General features: G+C 41.7%; 1 protein-coding gene across 1 annotated transcript in view; it reads left to right on the top strand.

The window, feature by feature from the left end:
* T265_08036 (hypothetical protein) overlaps positions 1 to 26,967 on the top strand; it is a gene marked incomplete at both ends in the record, with an annotated part of 180,939 nt that overhangs the window by 151,174 nt on the left and 2,798 nt on the right. The window contains 9 exons of the mRNA XM_009173730.1: positions 3,200 to 3,360; positions 3,393 to 3,436; positions 4,112 to 4,189; positions 7,324 to 7,541; positions 15,419 to 15,790; positions 18,219 to 18,519; positions 19,229 to 19,387; positions 22,702 to 22,978; positions 26,348 to 26,621. Of these exons, the coding sequence (XP_009171994.1) occupies positions 3,200 to 3,360; positions 3,393 to 3,436; positions 4,112 to 4,189; positions 7,324 to 7,541; positions 15,419 to 15,790; positions 18,219 to 18,519; positions 19,229 to 19,387; positions 22,702 to 22,978; positions 26,348 to 26,621 (1,884 nt within the window). The remainder of the gene's footprint in view (positions 1 to 3,199; positions 3,361 to 3,392; positions 3,437 to 4,111; positions 4,190 to 7,323; positions 7,542 to 15,418; positions 15,791 to 18,218; positions 18,520 to 19,228; positions 19,388 to 22,701; positions 22,979 to 26,347; positions 26,622 to 26,967) is intronic.

Genomic DNA, 26,967 nt, shown 5'->3' with positions numbered 1-26,967 from the left:
TATATATATATATATATATATATATATATATATATATATACCCAAATGAGAGTATTCGAGGTCTGTGAGGTGCTGAAGGTGGTGTATCACGCAAGGCCTTTAGGACGACCTAGACGCAGATGAATAAGTTATATGGACAGACATGCATAGAAACATTGTTTGTCATCAGCCGGCATAAGCATAATGGCAACAAATGGCACCAGCACCGGATCTTTATCAACAGGGCGTTACTACTCTCTGTCAATTCTTTCAAGTTCAGTAGGGTATCGGATAGGATACCTGGATAAATCACCATCGAAGTGCAGAGACCTCATTACTACGCCATTAAGCAGAGAACAGGTAATCAGGCGGCAAATCAGTAGTCGAATGACGGACTGCACTGTTGTCTTGAAGTATGTGAGCAGAGAAGGATGAGTACTGATTAGATATTGGAGCAGAATGTAAGTTGACAAGTGTTGACTAAAAGTGGTGGGAATTTCTTGGGTAAATGACTGGTGCTTGCCGGGGCTGGTTATAATGGACACGCTGCTGAGTGGATAGTCCGATTCAGACGAGGTTTACGCATCGTCCCGATGAATCAATAGTATTGCTTAGCGAGCAAGCTGAAATGATCACAACTGACCGCCTATATCGTTGGATGTTAACCCATCTCACTTTTTTCTGGGCGGGCCTAATCTTGTGCATTCACATGTATCCTTCTATTGCACACCGAGGACTGAGTTTGGGCCAGTGCGGTTTTCACTAGTTATACCACTAAAAATCCTCAAGTGGTCTAAAAGTAGTCTACCGGAGATTTTACGGAGTTTTAAGCGAGACTTACTGTGAAATTTCCTCTCTCAAAAGAAGCCCAAGACACTTATCTTTATATTCCAAAAGGGGCATTCTAATCGATTCAGTGTGACATCTTAGAATGGTCTAGAGCGCTATAACACGCAGAAGTCTACCCCTTAATAGAGCTTAACTCAGGTCTATAGTGTATTTATTATCTTTATGACTAGCGTATTACACTGTACAAGTAACACTAACCTTGGTATCCTCTGGGAATAAACTGTTCCACCCAGCAAGATACAGGTTTTAATTTTTCCTAAATAGATGCGTCAGGTAGGAGCAAAACTATCTGAGATACATACAGCTTGCTTCCGACTTTGTTTGAGGTTTTCAACCATGATTTTCAGACCCATAAACCATACGTACCACATAATCCCAAGAATACATTATCACCCCGAAGATGGCAAAATAACATCAGACATCCCTTAAAGCTAAGCAGATGGATCAAAGTCCTTTTGGGTAGTCGATAAGGATGTAAAAACGAGAGGTTGGAGTTCATATGAGAAGTTACCTACCTAATACGCTCATACTTCTCAAAGGAAACTTGCTGTGTTTTTTAACGCCGCTACTTCAGTCCCAAAATTCAGCTGAATTATTCCCTAGGGCCCAATGTACGATTCCATTCTTTTACGAAGTTCATTAGTTTGCTCTGGAATCACATGCGGTGATCGATACTGCTAGTCTAAAAAAGGTGCAAGTTCGTGCTTCGAAATTTCTACTTGGTATTGAGGTATTTCAGTCATCCTTCTAATGAATATGACTCTCAATCTTGATTGTAATATATTCGAATGCAACAGCAAATATTACAACTCCTTCAGAGACTGGCAGGAGATCGGTCAACTTCTCAATGTACTTGTCGGTTTGAGAGACAACCAGGAATTTCTCTGCCTTTACAAACTAAGTTCTTACTACAAACCCGCTAGCGTATTAGATGATTTCATTCAGCAGAAAAGACTCATGTGAACTTTGCTTTTTACTGGAAGCGACGAGGCCAGAAATCACGATGTATCTTCTGACCACAATTATGTGATTTGTGTGCTGAATGGCACGCTTGTTTTGAGTACGGACCAACTGTACCAGGCCTGGTAATCAAAATAAATTATTATGGTGTGCGACAGCCGAACCAATCTTACATTTAGCCATGACCCATCATTTTGGTTAGTTGAAGGCAGTACTGGACGTAAACGGCTAAAAATGATAAATAATTTTGCTCTACTTCAAGTTTTCTCGAATCTTTCTGTTTACGGACGAGAATCATGAATAGTGTCGTTAGTGCTGAAGGTAGATAAAAATGACACCAATGGAGCCGTCCGTTAAATTTTCATGACGACTTCAACCCCGGTAATTTCCCGAGGGGCCAGAATTTGGCCCGGTTCCTTGGAAAATGATTAAAAAATCGATTTGGAGCAAACGTTTTGTTGAACTGTTCTCCGCTGGCATTCTTTGTTAATCTAAAGGAAATAAAAAGCGCATCTTGTCACGATTAAATACATAAATACAAAAGAAAAGCTCAGGGAAATTTTCGCACGAAGAAATTTATCTTTGAATACTGTGATTATGATGCACGTCTCACTTGATATGAAGCAAACCTCTTCGGCAAAGACGAATCCGAAAAAACGCGAAATGTACCCGCAACAATGCTATTCCGCTCACAGCAGGACGGTACTATTTTCTCAATTACCGCACCGAATTGAACACTACTGGTTTCCATAGAGCTTTTGTTTAGTTTCTGGGAAACGCTCACGTTACCTACAAAAATTAACTTTCTCAACAAGCTTTTGTGCATGTAAATTAATTTTAGACTACAAGGCGATCCGGAAATTTCATTAGGGCCTTCGTTCCCTAGGCCACGTAAATCCTTCCTGAGAAGGTAGTTACTAGGCTATTGTTGCAACTTATCGTTATTACCTATTTTGAGTCTATGAGAGTATTAGGATCTACCGGCTTGTCGTTCGTAAGGGAACACCATACCATTCGGCGTTGGCCGAGCAGCAAAACCCACATGCAGGATCCGTTGCCATTTATCCTTCACCTAAGTTTTCGCATCATGTGTATGAGCGATATACGCACTATACATTAGTTCTCTTGTAGTTGAAGCAATTATACGGTGCTTCTCGGCTTTTCGGAACACACAGACTTCACTTCCAACGCAGCTGAAAGTGGAATGGCAAAAAATTCAACATGATTTACGTTTTGCTTCAGATAAACGGCTGAAAATTGCAAGCTGTGGAGCTGTAAAAATGATTTTGTTTTCGTAACCTAACCCTTTACCACAGCAATTCGCTCATTTAAAAGAGTTTGAAGACCGGTATATGATTGGTTCTTACCGTTGGAGAAAACGAATCTATCAAAGCTTTTTCTTCTCACACAGTTACAAGAACTGAACAAACTGATCTTCGGATCCGAACCAAGAATGACCTGGTCGCGCTTGATTTATTTACTGATCAACAACCATACTGAAGAAGCATACCAAACGGTGTTCCATCCTGAACGTCATGAATTTAACGCCAACTTCGATAGAGGATCCATTCAGTTTACTACTTACATCCCCACTCTTCTTAAAGATCTTTTTGGGACGAAAACTACCGTAAGCTCCACAGCGAACCAGGTAAGCAACACAGCTCATCCATTGTGAAACCCTTTTTGAAAGTGCAGTTAGTGGCACAATCTACAAAAGTTTATCTTCCCTCATTTCAACTTTATGGTGTCTGAAGAGATGATTTAAGAAGTGTCAGGATATCTACACGATCGTTAAATGTAAACATGGATGACCCAGGTAAGCGTAAACTCCGTATGCCAAGAGCGACAAGGTGAATCATCGGCTACCTATTTATTTGTTGATAACAGTCATGGTTTGGTAGGCTAATACATGACTTGAATGGTTCAGTCAATTAGTCTAAATGTACATCCCTCAGAAAACTAGTGAATAATTAGAATGGCACATTATACGACCTTTTGACCTTTTGCTATATGCACGCACAAACTGTAGCCATCCATCTCATGTATTCAATTCTCAGTATCGACTTATAACCTGGCTCAATCGACTCTGTGTACTAGATTGCACATCATGAAGACAATGGCAGAAGTCATTAAGTGTGAAATAGCTCGTTCATTCCTGACAAAAAGCGAGTCAGAAATAGTTACCTGCAAAGGAGGGAAAGATGCGAAACCATTCAATCTAGTATGATCTAGAAACATAACTAATGTAACAAGCGAACGACGATCTATTTTAATAGTGGGAATATTAACAAAGTAAGGTTACCTCTCATTTCCTTCTGTTCAGGTACTGCTAATGTTTGTTCCAAAAGAAGGAATGAAGTCACTCATGTATTTGTACGACCAATATCAGCGGAGCTTCGACGTTCCGGCCAAGGTGATGAGTTGGATACCACCTTATGAAGGTCAGTCATAATCGGGATTTGAGTCACGTTGTAAACCCTAAAGTAGCTCACCTGTCAAGCTATTATATATTTTTCATAATTAATTCACTTTTTCTCTGATCATAAAAAGGGCATTTCCCTTCCTGAAAGGAGCAGGTTCTCAAAAGAATGTTATTGCAACGCGTCATCAGATTAAAAGATGGGCGAACTGCGAAGGTGTAAACAAACAAGTGGTTGCGCTGAATGTAAGTAATGAGTCTGCTCAAACTCGTTCGCTGAACATCTGAGGGAATTCTCTGTTATTGCTTCTCAAATTTACTGACAACTGTCTTAGATATTAGAGAGTGCAATCAAGTGAATCTTAATAACACCTAAAGGCCAGTTGCAACTGGCAGTTTTTTAACAGTTGCCGCATCCAAGGAGCCACAAACTATACCACACAGTGTAGTTGAATGCAATTTTCAACGCATTTAGCTTATTGTTGAAAGTTTGTTAATCAGCTGATACATACACCACATTAAATAACCAGCAGAAGCTGCTGAAGCATTTATTAGTAGCGATTTTGAATGTTTATCCATGTCAGTCAATCGTGCAGGGTAAAAATATCCAAGCCGTTTATTGAGTCTGGATTTTCCCCTGAAACACAATTGGTTGCAAGAAATATTTCCCTTGCATTTTTTAGTTGTTGCAGAAAATGGTCTGCTAATTTTAAAAGCAGGAATAATTTTCAATTTCCGTGCTAACAATATTCTGTGATAAGAGATGCTAGATCTAGGGAGGTAGACTGGTAATCCAGAAGGAATCGTTCACTACCATTAATAATTGTATGGACCAACAAATGGCGACTTTACAGAATGACTCTTCAGCGCTCCAAGAATCCCCTTGACAGCTCCTATTATCTGATTGATGAAAGTTAGTGCTCTGCAAACTGTCGTGACCAATGACACGAGCTACCTGTTCACATCACCGTCAACCACTTTTATACAATAAGGGTTTGTCAGAAAATTGCATTCCAGTTTCTGATAGTTGAGGACATCAATTTATTGAATACATTTCAAAAGTTAGTCAACATGGGCCTTTGCACTATAATGGATCAGGTTTGCTCCACGCAGTCTCAACAAAAAATGCAACGTACCATCAGATTTAGGAAAGTCATTTCCTTTTAAAAATATGAATATTACAGTTAAACTTCGGAGACTGATGTAAGCATATACTATAATATCATCAGTTTTATGGCCAGTAAACGAAAAAGGTGCTTTACGGTAGCATTACTCCTGGCTTTGCTGAAAATCCGTTCATCAAATACCTACTCTACGAAGATTCTAATACCGTCTGGCACATTTAGTTGAAGAACCTCATAAACATTCAGCCGGAGCTCCGTCGAACCTGCTGTTAAAACAAAATTACTTTTGCAAGGTTGAACACAGACTTTCAAAACAAATTTTATCATGTAATTAAGGATTGAGTAGGCCAGCTAAACGAAAAAAAATATGACCTCTTGAGTCAGTAAGTCCAGGATGAAAATCGTCGATCATCTATAGCCATGCATCTGTCCGCCACTGGACACCAGTTAAATCTAATCTCATTGTGTATTATCCTTTTTCACCATCAAAATTCACGCGTTCGTAGATTTGCCGATGCCACTGCAATAAATCAAATGAAAGCTTTGTCCTTTGTGAGCAGCAAATTGCTGTGAACCTTAGGGCGCCCTGGACTCAATAACTGGATAGATCTGTGATCTTACAGATCTGTAGACATGTGGAAAACTTTGTGTAACAGTTGCTGAAAATTGGCACCAGTGCTGACGAGCCAGTGTGAAATGCATCTACCGGACACTTGGTTACTGCTGTCACCCAACTATCATTAAATCTCTAGATGCTACCACGTCTTTTATTTGCCGTTTGATCGCCCAAATAACGGCTGTCAACCAGCACGTAATTCAATGCATGCCACCGGAAAACTCATAATTATATGGTAGGAAAAAGACAGTGAACGAATTTCTTTCTCTGTGATTGGTCCTTATAAATAACACACCACATATTTATACAGCATTTAGAAGAAACCACGTGTATAATTAGATCTATTCGGGTGTATGCTAAACAGAAGGAAGGGAAGCAAGCCTCAGCGGGTTGGAAATTTCTTGAAGGATCAAGGTCCTTAATAAGTAAGGCCTACGAAATAAAAAGATGATTTCTTCCACATGCATAGATTAGATGAAGTGTCTAGGACCATTTAAAACATCATTTGCTTCTGGCATTTAGGTCTAGGTAACAAGTCTGAGAAGACTATGTTAAAATTGAACAGCGTTGATTCGACTGACTAAATCAAACTGCACCGCTATTTCTTCCATCCCTTCATAGTTCCGAAGAAAGATCCTGGAGCGTGCCACTTTCATAAATATCTTCTGAATCATTGGCCAGGATAGCTCTTAATGAGCTATATTTCACACAAATATGATGAATGACCTAGTCCAAGGGCTTTTTCAGTTGTCTGTCGCTATTTGGGGATAATGTTCCATGTCAGTGTAAAACGAATTTTGTTTTGTCGCAGCTTGGATTAGCACTTCTTAATACAGATGACCATCATTCCTGTCAACTTTGCACTCATTAGTTCGATAAGAAAAGTTGAGTAAATACATGCCGGTCCAAAAACTTACTTGCGTGTACTGAGATATTTGATTTAGGCAACCATCTAGGCTGTACAGGAGTACATAAGTTCTGAGAAGCTATTTGTAAATACGGCCGCTTATATTGGATTAGTGAATGCTAGAAGTCTTAGTGGCATTACGTTTTCAACAATTGACTGTTTTTGACTAAACTTATATGCCTTCTCTGGTCATATCACGAGACGCGTTTGGTTTATGCCCAACTTAGTGAAGTTCGGCCATCGTAATACACTCTAAAATGCAAGCTGACATGCACAGAAGAACAGGAGGGACATTTAATCCAATACAGCCCCATGCCTTAGTGGAATTACTTTCAAGTCTTGACACAGACGTGGATTTATGAGAATAACCCCAGCCAAAACCAAATTGTGCCGTTGAATTTCTTTCGTTATCGAAAATTGAATTAAAATTGACATCCTTAAACTCAGTGAATTTTCCGGTTCTGTGTAGTCAGCGGCTGGATGCTTATTGGACCATATCCAATTGCTCATTTGGTGACGTTCAATGGACTATACGTCCCGATTCCAAGGACAGTTCCTGCCACCTACTTGTTGGCCAAGGACTGGGTTACAAATGCGATGAAAATCGTGCAGTCCGTTGGGGCGATAACTTGGAGGACAAGAGTATACTTTGGGGAAATCAGCTTAAGCGTTGGTCACGATGGGAAGGTAAGCATTCCATTCCACTGTTCACTTGTCTTTGTTAACTGATAGTAATTCCCTTAAATGTCCATCTCGACTTGTGGGCTCAGCCGAAAGGCTTTTAGTGCTGAAAGTTCCATGTACGTTGTTTTGGGAATTTTTAAATTTCCTTGTTAATCACTCATCAGTCTGTTGGAGCATGAGGTTTTCTCCTATAGTTCTCGTACTACCTCTTAATAAAACTGGTGGTGTGACTGCGGCTGCATAACGGGAACCTCTGTCGCCGAGATACCCCACAACCAACGCACTGTACGGCGTTCGTTATTCATAGAGTCACTCATTAACGTCACCATTGTCTATCGTCATTCGTGGGCTTGCGTAAGCAGTATCTAATAGGCACCCACCGCTACACCCCAAAATTTCCGTCAATTAAACAAGGTTTTTTTTCATCACGGAGAACACATGTTTAGAGGTACGTTATCGAGCCACCTCCTACACTTTACTGGTCGGATTGTTCAGTTTAAGCTGCCACCAATATATCACCCCTTTGTGCGTCGGTAGAAGGCGATTAGACCTTGGCTGTGCTTATGAACGTTTGAAATCACACTTGGTAACGACATTTAGGCCCAATTATTACTTGGGTGACAGCGAATTAAGCTATGTGAGTGACCAAAATTATTCTCGAACATATTAAATCGGCCGTTTTACTATTGTGCGACGAGATAGCAATAGAAGTTTATGAGAGAAAAATTGATCGGTATAAAAACTTAACGAACTCGGTGGTCACGCGGACGGAAAAGGCATGAGCTGTGATAACCCAAGGCACGATAACAATCCACCAGGTGGCTTTTGGTAGTACGAATATATATTGAACAGTAATTATCATTCTCAAGAGATAGGCTTCGGAGGCCTTCAACTGTTAAATGCCCAGACGCTTGGTTAAACAACGTCTAGCCCATCGGGTTAAAGCGAGTTGATCATCTTCCAACAATTTCCAAAATTCGTGATACCCTAAAAATGAGCTGCCATGATTCTAAAGTGGTAACAGGACGGTTTAGTTTGACGCGAGAATCCTTCGTTGCAGTTCAAACCGATTTTGGCCTGGTGAAATAAGCTCAACCATATCCACATACCCACAATGTCGCTTTTTGTACCCACTCGGCTGATATCCCTGGCCATGACTGAGAGCAGCCGACCCAGAGTGATTTCACGTTACTTTCAGCAAACACCAGCTTCAGTTCAACGGCACCTGCGATACGATCTTGAAAGAATAAGTAACCTTATCGCAGATCATCAATAAATACGTTTTTAAATGTACTGTTTAGGAGAACTTAGGCATAAGGTGTGCAATATGTGAGCGTCTGTTGGGCAACACCATGATCCGATGAAAATTTCCATGTCTATAGAGCTGTGTTACGTAAGTGCGCACTTGGTAAAATCATTCTATAAATTCTGTGTGGCAGAGTACTTGCAGGCAGATATGTGAAAACCATACCTCCAGAATGGCTTTGCAGATTCAGGCATATTCCTCCCTCTACTAGGAAACTGTAGGTCAAATCAGATAAAAGCTATTTTGCATCTGATGAAACCACCTGAACATATTGCAGTAAACTCCAAAAATTAAAAGTCGAAGCCATGATAGTAGTTTGAAGCACTTTGAAATGACATTTTTCATGTTTTTCAGCTAAACCGAAATACATGTTTTATCCTAACGTAATTGGACGACAGCAGCCAGTAATCTGTGCTTAGAAATCATATGGGTCTTCTACAAGTTAAAACATGACTACATGAGAGAACTGGTCTACAGCAAGCGAGACCCATACTGCGAAAACTGGTTTTACGAGGTGGTCTGTGGGTAAAGTCGTATCGTAGGACAGGAACGATATGAGCTTCCTCCAGGTGACCAGCATGTCCATATTTACGGAAGCAATGGTGCTGCCTTTTTCTGGAAAACGGCGCGTCAGAAGACACTGGCCCGATCACCCGAAGGGTAATGAGAGAACTGGTCTACAGCAAGCGAGACCCATACTGCGAAAACTGGTTTTACGAGGTGGTCTGTGGGTAAAGTCGTATCGTAGGACAGGAAACGATATGAGTTCCTCCAGGTGACCAGCATGTCCATATTTACGGAAGCAATGGTGCTGCCTTTTTCTGGAAAACGGCGCGTCAGAAGACACTGGCCCGATCACCCGAAGGGTAACCGTTTCAGCTGAGGTATTTGTCAATACGGCCGAAATGGCCTCCAGAAGGAAAAGTCTGGTATTTCTCGGAAGGCACTGCTGTGCGCAACGGCATTAGGCATAAGACACTTATGCCTTTCTTCCTGTGTCTCCAGGCCAGTTCAGCCCCTTGCAGACTATTGACCCATTGGATCCGAACAGTGTTCCCCGAGAAACCCTGACGAAATCTGTCTAATGACTCGGATTTTTTTTGTCACAGGCAAAAGACTGGGTCCCCAAACGAAAGCCAACATCATCTCACTGCTGTGTGAGTTAGAACATAGTCCAAGTACATAGACCAAAATTTCCTCGCTGATCTGGACAAACAGCAATTATCATCCGCCCTTACAGATCTTCGTTCAATAACTAAGCCCCACACGTCCCTCACCAAAATCCCTTTGATTCGTTAAGCTTTCAAATCCCTGACCAATATTCCATATATAAACTTCTGCCCGGTGAAATAAACCAAGACAAACCTTTACAAAATTCAAACGACCTAATCCACGTGGCGACTTCTAAAGTCTGCTCTCTGCATCAAACTAGGCAACTGGTAGCCCTTTATGAGGCCTTGTTCGCTCCCTCGATCGATGTATGCTATGGCTCCGAAACAAGCATGCAAGACTCCAGTTTGGTCATACATCTCAAAGCGCTCGGTAGGAATCCAAATTTCTCGCGATTCACTCTTCAGGTATCTGGTGATCCTGATCTAGTCGCTCCTGGAATCTACATGGTGGGAGGTGTGCTCGGCCTCAACTTACCACACCCGGTTCCAGTAGACAGTATTCTTTTCCCCATTAGGTCAACTGATCAAATCAAGGGTAAAGCATCCTAACGTTGTAAGCATTGTTCGTCTGTTGTTTCAGTATACGGTCCGTCATGCAGCAGCTCTGAGGCTGGGGAAGACAGCTTCTCTCAAGATTTGCCACGTTTGCTTCGGTCTGCAATAAGTAGAGATGTAGTGATTCTGAAAGGTTATATGGACGCTCAAGTTGGCTGGCTAAGACCAGATGGACCTCGTCTTGGCGTCTGATTCGTGGTTGACGCTCACCATATAGACAGTAAGGAACGACCTCCTTAAGTGTTGAACACCATTTGTTTCTAGCCAGCACAAACTTTCGACGCAAGCATCCACAATGTGTGACTTGGAGGTCATCAACGGTAAACCGGCCATGGACTTGCTCGGAACACGTGGCAATCAGTTACCGATGGAGAGCTATGATTCAAGATTATCGTTCATCTTTAACCATACCGCTTGACGCTGATCACTGCATTGTGCGTGCACGTTCCCTTTCCCTCTGGAACACGCCACTTGATGAAAAGCCATCCAGTTCGCCACCCGCAGAGCGTCTCAATAGTCCAACACTATCAAGTTGAGTTGGCTGAGTTCACCGTCGTGATTTGGATTACAATTGAAGAAAGATTAAATATGCTATTCTCATCACACCTGAAACCGTCTGTCCATAAACACTGGATGTCGTCACGATCTGAGTGCGATCTGTACCAGCAACAAAAGACCATGGTGACACCCAGATCCATCAAAATCCAAATAATGGAGAGCATAAGGGGCTTGTGGATGGCGAAAGTCCGGGAAATGGAGGAGGTCTCTGCAGCGTGAAACAATCACACCCTATTCCAGCTATTCCGATCAACTGCTCGGAGCAGGTTGGGTGGTAAGTGAAACGGTTTCGGAAAAGGTTGGATATTTAATCCATTGACAGAATCGTTTTGATCGAGGAACTGTACAATTTAAAGAACATTTCAGCTGGTCCTCATCAATTCAGTCTCTGAAAAGGCTAAATGAACCCGAGTGCGTTGCAGATACCAACCCAGCATCGTCGACAGAAGTCCAGCGTGTGATTTCATTGCTTCGGTGCGACAGGTCACTGAATCAGAAACTTTTCACCCTGCACTCTCCAAAAGTGACGAGTCTGTTTTGGCTGACCTAACGACCCTAACAAAAATATCTAGATCAAAAACTTCCAACAGAAATGAGCGCCCCGATTGTGGTTCCCATATTCAAAAACAACGCAAGCACATAGTGTGGAAACCACCGGGGCATCGGTCCAGTGGCTACAGATTCCGAAGTATTCTCATGGAGTATCCTGTACAGGTTGATCCGTCATAGAGGAAGCCAGGTCTGCTGGACACATTTGTGGCTTTACTCTTACGGAGGTCGCATTGGTGTTGTTTTTACATTGCAGTTAATGTTAGAACCTCACCACTTCTTCCAACGACCAACAGTGGTAGCATCTCGCGATCTCCGATGATAGTTAGAACCTGTGATAGTGTCTGGTTTTGAAGGGTATTCCTTCTAAATTGTTGTCTTCTATACAAGCTTTATGCGCCTCCTCACACTGACGCGTACGTGTTTACGGCGAACTCTCTCCTGACTTCACTACATCCATGGGTGCCAGGCAAGGATGAACTCTGTCACCTTTTCTCCTCAGCTTCGTGATCTGTATCCCACTTGAGTCTTCTTTACATCTTACTAACACTACCAAGGCGTTCGCACACGAAACTTGAGTACACCAACGTTACTGCACTCCTTGGATCAGACTCTCCAGAAATGCAGACGCTTTTAAATAGCCTAAATAGCTCTGCTGCATGGTGCATTCAACTGCGTTCGATAATGGATTATAATGGTTATCCCAAGTCTCTGAGGGCAACACGAAAACTACTTTAAGGTCAGAGAAATTACCAGTTCACATGATTTTGGTAAGCTAATAAATCAATCATCTCTTGATGACGATAGGAATTTCACCAACTTCGATTTTGTTCCTCTGTATGCCAGTGTTCTCATTGTTGATGGATTGTGATACATAATGCGCTTTCAAGAGAAAGAAATAACACCGAACAGTTGCACTTCCATCGCTGTAGAAGATGTTATAAAAGATATGGAATTATTTTTACGATCCACTGCATTTACTTTCAAAGTTTATAATTACCAAACGATTTGTGACGATGCTATGTGTTCGCCTGTTGTAACACATTGAGCGGCTTATTCAATTCCCCGAGCATCTGTCTTACACATCTAAGACACATTGGTTATGTTAGGGAATCAGTTTTTATCATAGGTAATCAACTGGCATATTTTCACTTGTTTCACTATAGAACATGAGTCCCTTACAGAACTATCACTATTCTTGATGCAGCGCCTCCACTTAAACCATTATCACTTTGTAACTTGAGCCGACAGCACAATCAGATGGGTAACTAAACTTCAGCACCACCCTCTGTAGAACGAGTAGTAATTCGCCTGCTGGTTGGGTAACCAACACAACTAATCAGCCATAGGCATGTACCATTCAACACAGATGTACCGGCCAACCCGAAGTTTGAGGCGAGTCACATCCGTTGCATAATCCCCAGCTTCGTTATCTGCACTGGTTTCCAAAAGAGCAATTGATTCGTACGAAAGTTCGCTTGATCCTAGTGATAGTATCAACAATGCCTATGAGCTTGCTCTCACCGTTGGTAACCGTGTTCACAATGGGTACGTGAATAGATTAGTGAAGGTCTTCATCAGTGAATATCACCGACACTCTCAGGAGTAGCCTCAGGAAAGTGGAGTGAATCTAACAGACTAGAGAGTGACCCAGGATTCTTTCTTGTATGGATTAGCTGGAAATCACTGGGTCAAATTAGTTAACGTGCGCATCCCTCGCCAAAATTCCAATGTGCATGCACAGAAGTGCTGGGTTGAATTGATGACCATCCACAGAACTCCTTCATCCGGTAGTAGGTCTGAAAAAGTTATCGACCATCTGGTTCGGACTGATTAATCATACAAATGACTCACTCACAACAGGTCGCACGTGACATGGCAATTCAACACGCAGTGTGATAGCTGCCAGGCCCACACAACCTTCACACCAATCACAGCACGCACAGCGTTTACCAGTCTTTGGCTGGCCGCACTGGTAATATTCAAAATGTCACGTTTTTTAACAAGCAGATTGTAGTAAAAACGGAGAAGTTTACGGATGCTTTGCATAACTTTATACCTGGTGCATTTCCTACCTCCTCAGCCTGATTAGTAGCTCCACGTGAAGTGATCTGTCAACAAGCATATGACAAAGTATATTTTTCCGTAGCAGCTCTGCGGAATTCCTTTGGTCTAATATAAGCTCATCAGTCGTTCATCACCGTCGGTGTAGTTGAGTAATAACCCAAATGAATCAAACACGAATATTGGGTCTACACGATACTCACTCAAGATCAGATTCCTAACATGATCGTCAGTGATACTTTGCCAGGATAGCATTCAGCAGGAAGAAGTGCCAGCTGGTCTGGAGCTGACGTATTCTCATCGCGATCACGTCTGCATATCAGCCTCCCTCGACCCGGTTTCAGCGGTTTGTTAGGAAATTCCTCTTCAGGTGGTCACTTGCCAGTCGTTTTATGTAACAAACGGGCAAGCAGTCTTTTAATGTGCACTATAATGTTACTAATGTAATGGTCAACAGAAATGTCGTATTTTATTTCACTGTCTTCGGCCAGCTACCATGACAACATCAAAGGAATGTGTTGTTATTACGCTTCCCGTCCAGGGAACGACATATGTGGTGCTACTTGGGAGGGCGCATACTACCATAACAATAACTTGGATGAAATCTGAGAGGTGAAGATTAGGTAGATAGTAAAGTAAAGTTGCAGTCAAAGAGACCGACTTCTTAACACATAGAATTTAATGGCACAGAAAACGAATTTGGAAAAAACATATTTGCAGGGTAACTACTCAAAAGGTTGCTGAAAGCTCTTCGACAGCCCACGACCGGTTTCGCCCTTCTTCGGGCTCATCAGGTAGGCGTGGTCCCCGAGTTTCCGTCAACCTTATGTTCTGCTTGAACCTAAATTGAACCGTTTTCGAGAACTACACTCATTTGCAAATCAGTTTGGTTTTCGCGAGAGACTCAACTGAATCTCTCGTTTATGATATTCTTCAACCGAATATGCTGCACAAAGTCCTCATCATGTTTCATTTGGGTTCAGGTGGAACGTAAGATTGACGGAAACTCTGGTACTGTGCCTACCTGATGAGCCCCAAGAAGGGCGAAACCGGTCGTGGGCTGTCGAAGGGTTTTCAGAAACCTTGTGAGTAGTTTCCCTTATGGAAATATACTGCGAAATCTCGAATATCGTGCCAACTGAAACATGAGGCGGCCTGTGTGCAGCACATCCAGTTGTAGAATATCATAAACGAGAGATTCATTTGAGTCTCTCGTGGAAACCAAATTGATTTGCGAATGAGTATAGTTCTCGATATTCGCAAGGTGTTTGTTTTTTGTGAAAGCAGAAGCTGCTAGTCTAGAAAGTGAAGGCGTTAGAGAGGATTTCTCTACATTGAGGGTGTCAATAATATGAAAACGATTGTGTCGTCTGTGTTCTCCAACGTTCCAGAGAAACAAACCCGTTGAAGGTAAAACATTATCTGGACGACTGTGTTTTGAATTGGGAAAGAAGTTCATGTTTTCCTTTTTTCCGACAAACCTGCTTTACCGGCACGCTTGTGCTCGCCGCGTTAATGACCATATTTCAACGTGATTCCTCAGCAACATTTACGCTTACCACTTCCAGATTTCCTGTATTGTCAGCAGATTAGGTAAATGTCGTTTCATAGAATTCTTCTAGTAAGTGGTTTTCCTGTTTTCTCCCATGTCACCAAGACGTTTATCTGTTGCTTAGGTAATGCTACATACGGAAGAAACGTCCAGACCACAAGTACTTCCTTTATCGATCTCTCTATCTAATTGTACGCTGGTGGTCCGACGCATAGCAGACCGGATAACGGTTGTAGGAAGACATCTTCACCTGTCTGATGCTCTATTCGTCATCCAGTTTGACATCGGATTACAGCAAATTCAGTTTACGTTGGATGGCTACTGGCACGGTAGAACTCTTGGTCTACTCGGTGCCCACACGTTCGACCAGATTGACGAACTCAAGGGACTTCAGGGACAACCAACTCAGCCTGCAAATATGACCGCTTACAGTTGGTGCTATCAGCATCCTCCAGCAGACGAGATGTTTCCGCACAAATTTCGAGTTATTCAGGAAGTGAGCCTCGATTTTCTTATGAGGGATTTCATAAAGAATTAAAAGTTTTGAAATCAAACACACTCATCGTCGTCATCATCATCGACAGCATGACATCCGTGTTCAACGCCGATGCTTCGCTGTCGTATTTGTAATTCGATGCGTTCTCGATAAGTTTATTGATTTTCCACTGTGACAGGGTTGTTACAGTGTGTGTACAAATGAAATGTCCAGCACTTACGGAATAGTTTGATAAACCACACAGTGAAGTTTTGTAAATAATTTTTGTGGGCCTCATAACAAGATAGCAGTCTCGTGCTGTGTATAAGTGCTAACTCTAACAATTCAGTTTTCCTATTTGTACACGTTTTCTGATTTTAAGTAAAAAAGGACAAGCCTCGATATTTATTGTGTCCATTGGTTTGCCATCCGCTTCTGAAGCGATCGCGTAAGAGCTGCTGAGAAACGCGACTCATCAGTATATAATCAGTTGACCACACTAATCATCATCACCAAGTCATTCGAAAGAGTGGCCACTGAAGATGTATGTACCTGTAATTTCCTCGAGATGTGCAAACTAAGCTAGCTTGAAGTTGCCCTAGTCATCTCAGTTTATAACATCAAGAATGTTGGATGGACACTGTTTGCGCCAGCTTTGACCTATGTGTGCCTTAAAAACCATATTTTCAACTAGTAATATGGAAATTTTGGGAAAGGATGCATCCAAACATCTGCAATATTTTACAATTTGACCTGATCGGGTTTATCACTTGAAAGAATTTAGATGACTTGCAGGTCCTTGAATCTGTGTAGATACAAATTCCGAACCATATACTGGTGGAAGCCAAGTTGTGGTAGCCTGGTACACTTGACCGCACTGACTAATGATTTTGAAATCATGAGTAGCTATTGCGATAATAAATGAAACAGGATGACCTGATGTTTCGGCAAAGGTCAATGGATTATTTTGGTCCCGCGAACGGCCCCTGTTCACTTCGTGATGGTAGCGAAGAATCCACGGCAGCGCATTGCAACCCCCCACTGCTTTAACGGCAGGACGTTTAACTGTATCCATCATAGTGTGGGCTCAGTTTTCAAGAATGAGTTCGCGAAACGTTGTTTAAGGATCGATAATCAATTACTGCCTTCGGATTTCCTTCGCTCAAACCATCCCCAATACGGCTGCGCATCAGCCCATTGCGCAGCGGAATAATCATGTGAAACAGTGCCGTGCGATTAAGCCCCCATGTCTGAATCACGTCCGATTTCATCATGTGCCGGAGAAAGGTCAAAAAGGGACACATGAAGTTCACGCCCACCCCATGGCCAAGGCACCCCGTACACAATCCCACAGACGGCTACCTAGGATTAACCGAGACAAAGGAACAACCGCCCGGGAACCGATGTGGGTGTGCAGGAGACACTGGCTGCTTGAGAGCAGATTGACCATCAAATGCGGTCACAAGCGAATCATATAAATAGAAAGTTGTAATTTCATTAAGAGTTTTTCCGGCCGCCTTCTTGTCTTCTGACTATTACCCCGTAGCGTCACGGAAGTTGAAGAGATCCAACAATCCCACGTTACTGGGCTTGTATACGCCAGATTTGTGACTGGCATACCTTGTCTAACTGGGCGAATTTAGCGCTTGTACATGATAATGAGTCTTCTTTGGGCAAAGCACAGAACAGCAAGTGCGATGAAATTTCGATTGCCGGTTCAAATAGTCTATAGTAAAAAGTCCTGAAAATGCAAGTCCTCGGTTTAGTCTGAGTGACTAACAATCTTTGAATTCCAAAGAAACATTAATGTTAGAATTATTGAATCTTGGGTATACTGATTATCAACAGCAGTGTGGACCTTTGTGCTGTTGGCCGCTTTTGTGGTCGTAAATTGAATTTCGTTCTTTTTCATGGTGGGTGACAAACCAAAATACATCACACCCCGTGGAGATTAGCCTGAGTGAAATGAGGCCACTCTAACTGCAGTGCACACCACATAGATACATTTAAGCACGTGGTCCCCTAAGACGGGTTTACATCATACTGTCTCTCATAGGGGACCAACCATTTCCTAGCAAGCTAATTATTTGACATTTACAGCGCGATCACCGTAATAAAAGCAATTGATTTTTGGTAAATGTTCTTTACAACCTCACGTATGCTGCTTGGGATGATGATGTGGGGACTAATTGGTCTCCATAGAGCGCAAGTTAATTCTGAACGCCTAAGAACGGTAGACAAAAGCACCATTGAGGTGACCAGTCGGAAGTCAGCGGGTTCGGGTATGGTGACGCCAAGAGTATATATAAGCAAATGGCCACCAGCTGAGGGACGGTTGACAGAGAGTCGGCCTAATGCATGGCTAAAACTAGAAAGCCCCACCATTTTTGCTGACCAAATTAAACCGAATCTTTCTAGTAATTTGTTCAACGTATTTAATCTATTTTAGTTACTGGATAAACAGTTGGACAACTCTACTGAGATCACAAATAAACTATGTCTTCAATACTTAAACAAACTTTCTTCATGCTACGACAAAGTCCCTGTCTATCCCTGGTATAAGGCATGCCGTACGTTTGTACACCACCAAAATTTACCGTCAAACTTGGTAGAAGAAACAGAAGGAGCTCCGCAGGATAAGACGTCAACTGGTGAGCAGAGCAGGCATGAGCATGTATGTCGCATTGTTCGATCGTTCGTTCAACTGTGCAATCAGAAGCAAGTGGCCGTTCGCGTGCCGCCAGAATGTGGTGAGTTTAAAGCGTCGCAAAACTCATTTTCTTTTACCCACGTTTTTTACTTTAAATGAAATGTTAGTAACATTCCCCTCAACGATAAACAATAGATAGTGGTTACGGTTAGGAGTTCAGTCAATTAAGAGTGTACTTGGTCAAAGTTCGATTCCGATTACCATTAGCAGGGATTTAGAAGTCCTCAACCATCTAGAGGTCACTTCACACATTAAGACAGCTGTATAGAGGTGCAAAATACCTAGCAGTTGGCTGCTGTGTCTTTTAACTTCTCCAATGCCAGAGCACTACTGGCTATCAGCCGCGGTATTGGGCCAAACCGATTTCTGGATGGAATACAAATTAAAACTGAAAGCACGTAGGAAATACACTGGACTTGCCTAGGCCGGTTGAATTGGGACGAACATCAGCTTACTTGCTGGGACAGGTCGGTCTGACCAGAAACGTAGTCCAACTGGTGGATGGATGCCACTAAAAATTATGCCATAAAGGAGCAGGATAACGGGATTTATTATCTCGTAATCTTTTTAAGGCGGAATGCAGAAGTGTGGGCGATGGAACTAGCAGGATTTAGATCACACATTGCTTACTTGATCCCCACGAATTGATTTAATGTTGAAACATAGTCGTCGGACTATAATCACGTGTACAAATAAAAAATTCAGCTGTCCGTCTGACAAGTTACCTGTCCTTTGATATCATGTTACAGTTATCTGCGACAGTTCGTTGAAGGCTGACGGCCTTAGTCAGGTGACGTTTTCCGAGACCCCAGCCCGACGTGGTCACGTATTATTTGTTCTCCAAATGCACCAGTGTCTGGTTGAGCGCCGCGATGAAATAGCCAATCTCATATGGGCACTGGAACGCGGTAAATTTTCTCATACTTTTGTGCTTTGTCATGCTAACTTTCACAGCTAGTCAAGTTACTAGTTTATTGAGGATATTGATTCAGGCAAGAGTTTTCTGGTAGGTTAGGAAATAGTCGAAGGTAGTTCGGAATATTATGCATGTGGGCTTCTTAGTGCGCATCAATAGCCAGGAACAAGTATTTCTAAGTGGTAATTCACCAAGGCGGTAAGCACTGACAACAAATTGACCGGATGCACATGTTCATGTATGTGTTCGCAGTGTTTCTTCGAATGGTGCACACTTTCGGCACTGGCCAAGATGACGCCTTGCTTGGAAAAGTACTCCTTTATGAAGCAAAAGCTTTCCAATTATGAGGTCCTCCGCACAGTCTTGATTACTGTGGATATAAAAATAGGCTAAATCAGCCACACTGATCTATATGGCGTAGTTGCGACGATAGCCGAAACCCAGTAGAACTGAATCGAAGGTATTTTGCACGTATTTTGTCGATTCTTGCTTTGGATGATGTTTACAAAAGCCCATTCTATTACATACTATATTTCGTACATGTAATTTATGTATGATGACGTATAATTATATATAATACAATGTACCCATAACCTCAATACATAACAGCGTGCACCCATAATATCATAAGCTGCTAACTGTCTCTCATATCATTCTTCGGGTGCTTGTATAGCAAGTCCTTTGGAGTACAACCCCATGTTATCAGTAGTATATGGTCCAATTAAATGTGGCTGGCTATGAATCAAGATGCATCTTGGTCTGTTTATTCAGATTATATATATAAAAAATCGTTCAGCTGTAACACCCTTTTGGTGCCTAGTTGCCATGCCACCCGAAGGAAGCACGAGGGCTGGGATACTGCCAGGCTGCCCAAGCCTAGACAGAGAAAATCGAGAGGCAGAGGTTTGGTTTGAACCACGGACGTTCCAGTCAGTAAAATCGCGCTCTAACCACTTGAGCCATCTCGACGCCGGAATATGTCACTTCATGTGACAATAGTGACGAAATATCCACCTGAACCTTTGTTGCTTTTCTCTGGAATATTAAAATTCTTCATCAATAAATATTCCTCTCCAAAATTCCCTTCAAAACTGTCATTGCCGAGTAGGGTATAGAATTAATAGGTAGTTTGTTAACAAACTAGTAACCACTTTGTTGAAATTAATCACCATCCACCGCGGGAAACAGGCACTAACCAGCCGAACCGAAACAAAACGGTTCCGAAGGTATGCCTGCAGTACCATTAACGCCATTGCAAAATATATGTAAATTAAATTTGAAACTTTTATTAACATTTGTCTATTGAATATTCTGACATGCTCTTTCAATCATCCGAGACGTCTTTACTCCAATTTGCTGGTCACATTAGCCGTTACACAACACCAACCTTATGTTAACTCCGTTTAACTCCAGAACGACAAGAACTTGGTTCTGGCGCACTTAAAGGTAGGCACACAACTGAATTTCATAACGGAAAAAATCATTGCAACTGTTGACGAAACATCAGTTAAAGTTCGTTCAGACAAGCTCTAAAACGGTCAGTTTTGAGAAAATAGTACAACTCTGGGTAGAAATTATTTTCTCAATTATAATGCTACAAGGAAAATGCACTTCGACTCACTAACAAAACTTCCTCTGGGCTGCGTGCATAAAGGAAACTGACGGGAGCTTTACATACCTTATTTTCGAGTCTCCGAAATCTGGATAAGTGAGAAGCAAGTAATGAAACTGGTACCTTGTTCTCGTCCACAAAAACTGAGGTGAACAGTGCATAAACGATCGTTATGCAATACACAGCACCTCCGAAAATGCCTTCGGACAACGCGAAAACAATTTCTGACCCATCGATTAATTCTGTTTTCGGTCCATGAAAGGGAACGCCTAGTGGTTGAACCGCAATTCCGGTAATACTAATGGGGGCATTAAACACACCACATGTTGATTAATGTACAAACGAAAGCTAAGGAGATTAGGATCCGGTCATTTCACAAACCATCTTGTTGAACACTGGACCTTTCTGCGAAGCGAGACTCATCGTTTTCACAGGTGTCCAAATTGCCATTGATACAGGGTCGGAGAGGTTGCTTTATTAAAGTTTCTCTATCCGCATAGATTTTGTCACTGCTTTGTACAGGAGACCTTAAAATTAGGAAATGATTGTACTGAAAGTTTAACTGGGTGAAGAAGTTGGTAGGCGACTCACAGTAACTCTCCCAGCAGCTTTTAACACCCCGGCGAAGTGATCAGTAATGAGATAATAAGGCGATGAGTCAACAAAGCAGGATAGTGGAACAATAAGTTATGAGGCGAATCGTTTCCCTCTTGCTGGTGAATCCAATCTATGGCAAAGGTTCCCCACCATACCACTGAAACGGTGTAAGAATCAGAAAAATGTCTACTCATAGCACTAAAGACCAGAGGTATAGGAAATTTGTGATATCACCTGTGCCGTATCTAAGCTATGTTCGAGTTTTGGTTATACGCCTGACATCAGATTTCACCTAAAACAAACTTTTGGAAGTATGAGTAGGTCCTGAGAATCCAGTTTCATTCAACAAGTGAGGCCACCTTACGCTAAAAATTTGAGGATTACCCCAAAGTTTTTCCATGAATTTTTAGCATGGCCAACGGTGCACACTCTAGCAATGTTGTGAAATGTGGGTAGCTCGGGTGCTGTTGGTTGTTGGTCTGTTTGCCGAGCTTAGCAGTTGGATTGAAGTTTCGTCCCAATCGGGGTGACATCATCAGTGCAGGGTTGAGTTGGTCATCTTACCGAGTCCACAGTAACAGAAACAAGCAACTGGGAACAAGCGGCTGATCAGAAGCGCCATTAGATCGTACATAGACAAGACACAATGTCACTCACCTTGTAGTTACATGATTTACACGAAGTGTTCGAGTTCCGACTGGCTTATTAAATAAGAAACTCATGCGCTTTTCGATATTTCCTCTTTTCTGATCGAAATATCCGTCACACTTTTAAATTACATGTATTCGGAAACAGTGACCTATGGCATCATGTCTAACCATTACGCAGATGCTGCAGATTCATATTCTGGCTCCCGTATGGCCAATTTCAAACGCAGACTTTCTCGAAGAGCTATCCAATCGAAAAATCTTGCTAAAAGTTTTGAAGAAACTGCTTGTTAGAGAAAGAACTCGTTTCAACCTGTAGGCATATTGGTTTGCACTTTTCTATTACACTTCTATTTATTCGTTTGTTATAAATATCTATCGGTATATTTGACAAAACGACAAGATTTAGAAACCGTCAATCCTAACATCAACTTTGTTCATTTTTTTCAGACCCGACCAAAGATATGGAGTACTCTGCCGTCCTGTTTGATGGGCCGGTTGATATCGGTGACATTACCTGGCTAACCTCAGCCAGTGGCACATTAATAAACATGACGGGGTCAACTTTCCTACGTACTTTAGATTCTGTACTGGAAAGTTTTCGTGAGAACGCGTCAAAATGGACGGTAGTGAACAAGCCTGTCCTGGATGTTGTATTGAATGCACTACATGGTCCTTCGTCTGCCGGAGCAGTGCATATGGCACTTTTGCTCTATTTGTGCGAAGAGTAGGTGGAGATACGTAGGAATCGTGTTGGCCCTTTTTCGAGCAGTAGGAAGAGTTCCAGCTTCCAAAGACTATTAAGACTATTATTGTTTTTATCCTACTGGTTGTTTCGTTGGTATCCATTGTGACTACTTCCGTATAGTCTGTCCACTTTAATGACTGCATTCAGCTGCACTAGCTTGTAGTAAGGCTTGTATTGTGTAATGTCAACTTTTAAATAACATACGTCGTTTCTCACGAGGTCATCTATTGTGATGGCAACTTTTGACTGATAAACACAGTTGTAAACAAGATATACGGCTAAAATCTCTGTATAACGGTAGATTAAGTTTTCGAGCAGGTGATGTTGCGCGGGAATTTTCGTCACTCAGGTGGGTTAATTGGGGACTGGTGGTAGGTCGACCAAGACATGGTCCACGGTTTTACCTGGTGCTATTTATGACAGAAATATTTGGTGCATTCTCATGTTCATCCCCTCTGCTGTGCAGCGTTCCTGATGGTCCTGGAAGAATTCGTATTAACTATTTTTTGGACACACTGGCTGACCTCACTTTCTCCCTTGTGTTTGGCACTCAGAAATTCTTTTATGTACGTATCAGGTCTTCGGAACGAAATAGTTTGCGAATATGCGCAAAATAATTGATGTACCATCATGAAGTGGTCACGGACCGGTACTTTAAACATTGTCTGTGATGAGCATCCCATCACGGCTCTAGCAGGCATATGACTTAATTCGAACAGAAATGGACGAACGACTTACGTTGGCAATCGACTTGTACATTGACTAGTCAATAAAATTACGAGCGAGTCCTTCAGCATGGTGTATAGGAGGCTGTCAGATCATTCCAGTTCCCTCGGGAACAGCAGAGACTGTGAACAAACGAAAATATAAGTCTATCATATGTGGTCACGTAAAGGAATTGACCCTGCCTTGGCTGACAAAAGTGTTCCAAATCAAATCTGAGTGGATGGTTTAAGCACCTCTTTCGTCGCTGCATGCATAAACACCTAATTTGCTGTTGTGTACTTTAATGATAAATGCACTTTTCACTCTGGAGCCAAACTAGAACAACTTTTTAAGATGCCAGATATTATACGAAACCACTGAACCATTTATTGCACACAAATTTCCCAGTTATAATAACAGGGCATTACTTCCAAGTAGGAGTACACAATTATTATCCAATTTACATAGGTGCTTGTCCAACAGATCACTCAATAGGGAAGTTGCTTGCTTTCGACCGAGCGACCTTAGTTCTCAAGTTTCCGGATATTTTGATTACTCCTATCTGGGCTCGAACATCCGGTCTTATGCAAGTTTTCGTGCATCCTTCTGATGTCACGTCAGCTCTACGCTGAAAGGGTTCCAACGATGAGCAGCGTTTTGGTCCGAAGGAACTAATCTTATCTTTACCTAGATGAGATAATGCATACATGCACTCGGTCAATTATAATCTGTCATTTTACGAAGCTTACTACGAAGCTTGACTATTAAGTAATACTAGTCAACTAATCAATCAAGGGTCAGTTTATAATGCTAACCGCACCCACAAAAGATCCTACCAAATACTCGCTGAGCCAGCACGGTGGAACAGTATTCAACTGAATGTTCACTTTACGTTTATCGAAAATTATGGAGGGTTTCATATCATGACCAGCGATTTTTAAATATGTTCTAAGAAAGCGAACTTGGTTGACATGCTTAGGTGGTTCAGTAGTGTGCCAAACGGAAGTAATCAAATGACAGCTGAGATATCACTAACAGACGTTCACATTAAAAACGAAGTCAACATTGTCTTTTTAATTGCAGATCGTTGCAATAAAACTTGTGATTAGCTATTACGGGCTACTGCTAGCAACATCAGGTGAAATTCAACGAGAAGGATAAAAGTACTCTTGTTGATAGACAATCTCACTTCTGCACAGACAAACCAGCCATAAGTGGATATGTTAAACGAAATAATTGGTCGTTCTGGCTGATGTTACAACCAATAATCCTGTCAAGGAGGGCTATATCAACAAGGGGGATACTGAAAGGTTATTCAGTGTCTGGGTTGTCTGCTCAGCATGAACCAGAATGTACCTAGTGAGTGTCAGGGGCAACCCAAAGGTCAGAACTTTTATTAGTGCTGACAACATTAGAATCCTACCCACCAACCTCTAGATGCCATGAACATATACTCTATACTTCGGAACTGAATATCATAATGACCGATGAAGAGAAAATCGACACTATCAATTTTTTATAGGGATGAACAAAACGACTCATCAAGTATTACTTCAGCAGTAATATAAATGTATGTATAAGGGGAAGTCCTCTAACACCAAAAACACTTGTATAGAATATTTTTTAATATTAGGTTTGTCGTGGTAAAAATGTGACTTCTTTCCTAGCTCACCAGACAAACGTAATCTAGAACGTGTGATGACATCTCATTTGTCTCTGTCTAAAATTTCTGAAGCTTTGTTTTGATACTAGTTGGAAAATTATGGAACTGTCCGTCTTTTACCCGCCGCAAATCCTTAGCCTAGGTAGAATTGGATATTCTCAAGTCAGTGTTTGAAGCATACAAGTGTAAACCATAAGTTACAGGAAGTTTCAGGAATATTGGTTAAAGTAACCAAAAATTAGATAATCCTAGTGGACCGTCCCAAATGAGTTTTCTACGACGTGTTCCAACCATCTAACCACACAACATCCACGATCGATTTGCTATGCTTAAGTGACCAAACCTTCCTCTATTATTGTAAATAAATAGCCACCAGCACTCTATTTTGGCTTAATCTGACACCACTGTGTGCTCGGCTTGATAACACCTAGTATATGTTGTGAAACTGGATGATTTCAGAAGTTTGACGAATTTTCACAACATAGCCATGAATGCCGACTAGTGTTCCCAATCTGTTCACTCTAGAGGTTTCTGTGGCTTTATATTCAAGCGTATTGACAGCGAACATAGGACAGTCGTCTTTATCAGATGAAGCACTTAGTGGACCCAAAAACCAGCACTTTTGGAGAAAATAGAATAGAACTAGATGGGTATTGTCCCTATCAATTCTAGTTGCATCCAGGTGGTACCTAAAGTTATGAAACTAAACAACTACATGTTTTCGGCTCATCTGGACATTTTTATAAGGAAAGAATAATTGACACTCTTGGTTTGTGAGCTTGGTATTGGATATTTGGCATTCGCAGCTTCCCTGAATATAGAGCCTGTGTTGAGCGTATTTTAGGAAAGACTATACGATGCGTGTGTGGTTTTGTAATTTAGAGTAGTTGTCATTGCATTACAGGCTTCTTTTGCGCTTTCATAATTGGAAGTGTATAAATTCAGAAATACAACGCACATTTTGATTTTCGTCCCTGTAGATGTACTGCAAGCAAATCATCGATGTACGGTCCCGTTCAACGAATGTTAGAAAGAAAAGGTATCGAATTTCACTACCTCCCACACACATCATTCAAAACAGCGAGTGGCTCTAGTGGGACAATTTTTCTGCTTCAAGGTGACGAGACGGTCCACGAGTTGACAGGATCCGCGGTGAGCAAACGTTCGAACATGGGGTCAGTCATGCCTCCACGAGACCAATGTACTATTATCGCACAAAAGCTAAATGGCTACATTTGGGCATACCGAGATGTGGTGAGTTCTGCCTAAGCTTGAGTTCAACCAAAAGTATACTTCCCAAATTGATTAAAAAACTATCATCTAGTGCCTATTAACCGTACTTTTGTCTAAGGTACTGGCCGAGTTACCTTCCGCGTTTACTGAAAACAGATAAGGACAAATTTCGACTGGACGTCTAAATTCCGTAAGATGGTTTGTGATTCAGTTGAAACGTTTGAAGGTGTAAGATTTTGTGCACAAATGCGATTTCTCTGAAAAATTTCGGAGATATATATGTTGGAACGCATACGCCAGAAAAGTAATATTAGTCGTTATTATATTATACATTATCATTAAAATTTATTTTTATTTTATATTTACT

The sequence above is a fragment of the Opisthorchis viverrini genome, assembly GCF_000715545.1.
Source record: "Opisthorchis viverrini unplaced genomic scaffold opera_v5_200, whole genome shotgun sequence".
NCBI classification, from domain to species: Eukaryota; Metazoa; Platyhelminthes; class Trematoda; order Opisthorchiida; family Opisthorchiidae; genus Opisthorchis; species Opisthorchis viverrini.
This window is presented reverse-complemented; position numbering and strand designations above follow the sequence as displayed.